The sequence below is a fragment of the Cavia porcellus genome, unplaced genomic scaffold (genome assembly GCF_034190915.1).
Source record: "Cavia porcellus strain 051 isolate PalLab524CR breed Dunkin Hartley unplaced genomic scaffold, mCavPor4.1 scaffold_14, whole genome shotgun sequence".
NCBI lineage: Eukaryota > Metazoa > Chordata > Mammalia > Rodentia > Caviidae > Cavia > Cavia porcellus.
The window spans coordinates 43,458,171-43,459,813 of record NW_026947497.1 but is presented as its reverse complement, the minus strand read 5'-3'; the positions used below and the strand labels follow the sequence as shown (position 1 = coordinate 43,459,813).

The following is a 1,643-nucleotide window of genomic DNA, read 5'->3' as shown; positions in this document are numbered from 1 at the left end:
GAATCCTACAAATGAAATTGTATAAACACAAATCCACAGAGTCATAACACATGGCAAAGGACAGAGTAAAAACAAAAACTAATTGGCAGCTATATAAAGTTGAACACAGTTGTGTCTTGTACACTGGAAAGTCTTTTACAAAATAATCATTAGAGCAAAAGAAGACCGATCTTCAGTGTCGTCCTGAAACATTTCTGTAGCATCCCCTGTTTTCTCCAATGTCTTCCTCTTTAGTGTGGCTGGTAACTGTTTTGGTGACTGCCACCTCCTCGAGACAGCTTGCTGTGAGTGCTCTGCTGACCAAGGTGGTCTGCATATCTCTGTCTGTATCCATAGTCCCTGCATTTGTACCCCGCACAAGCATATCTGCCATAGCCACTAGGATTCTGATCACCACCATAGGCACTATGGTAATTTCCACATCCTTGATTGTAATAGTTGTTACATCCTTGGGTCCACCTCGAACCCCAGCTGCAGCGCCCTTCTCCTTCCTGTGGTTGCTGTTGCTGCTGATTTACTTCTTTGGGTTGTGAAACTTTGATTTCACACTTCCCAGAACCAATTTGTGGAATCTGCTTTCTAACAAGTTTCTTGACTGGATCTTCATCTGTGTATGTGATGAAACAAAATCCTCCTCTCCTTTCATTTGTTTTTGTATCCATGGGAAGTTCAGTGTTTTCAATATCTCCAAAGGCTCCAAAATATTCTTTAATTTGTTCTTCAAAAGTATCGGGGCTCAATTCAGCCACAAACACCTTTTTAGGGGTTCTTTCCTCTTTAAAGCTTTGACCCTTTAGGGATTTATTAATTTGCCATCCAGTTTGTGTTCTTTAAGTTCCAAAACCTTATCAACTCTAGCAGCATCTTGGAAAAGCACAAATCCTCTTGCTCTTTCAGTGACTGGATCTGTTTTAATTGTGCAGTCTACAACTCTCCCAAATTGAGACAAATACGCAGTCAGATCTTTCTTGCTTGTATCCCAGCTCAAGCCTCCAATAAATATTTTATTGTTATTTTTGCTCGCGTTGATCTCAGACCCCTCTGCCAACTCCTCTGTATTGCTAAACTTGGTTGTATCTTCCATGGTGGCGGATCCCTTGGCCTGGATGAGTAGGTGCGTGGTCTGGTCACAGGGGTGCTGGCGGCCACAGAGACTTGTATGGAGCCATTTAAATCCCCATTACAAAAAAATTTGGTGAAAGAGGTAGTGTTTTGATTTTTAAATGCTGTACAGTTGTTTCATTTCTTGATCAGATTCATTGCTAAGTATTTTTTCTTAATGCTATTGCAAATGGTATAATTTAACTAATTTTTTCTCAGTGAGTTCATTATTGGTGTACTATAGATTTTTGTGGGTTAATTTTGTCTCCTGTTATATTTCTGACTTTGGCTATTAATTCTAGCAGTCTTTTGGTGGAAGTTTTTGAGATCTATATAGAGGATCATGTCATCTGCCTAATTGCTCTTGCCGATATTTTGAGTACTGTGTTGAACAAGAGAGGAGATAGGTGATATCCTTGTCTTGTTCCTGATTTTAGAGGGAAAGCTGTCAGTTTCCTTCCCATTTAATATGATGTTGGTGGTAGGCTTGTCATAGGGTTTCATCAGATTGAGATCCATCTATAACATATTTTCTTGAGTGT

The 1,643-nt window shown here is 39.7% G+C and overlaps 1 protein-coding gene across 1 annotated transcript; it reads right to left on the bottom strand.

Annotated features, from left to right (window-relative positions):
• Nucleotides 1-230: 230 nt before the first annotated feature.
• On the bottom strand, nucleotides 231-1,090 carry LOC100714427 (heterogeneous nuclear ribonucleoprotein D-like). The gene is given in 2 exon segments (XM_063260503.1): nucleotides 231-766; nucleotides 769-1,090. Coding segments are annotated over 2 exon segments (852 nt in total). The 5' UTR covers nucleotides 1,085-1,090.
• Nucleotides 1,091-1,643: the final 553 nt, after the last annotated feature.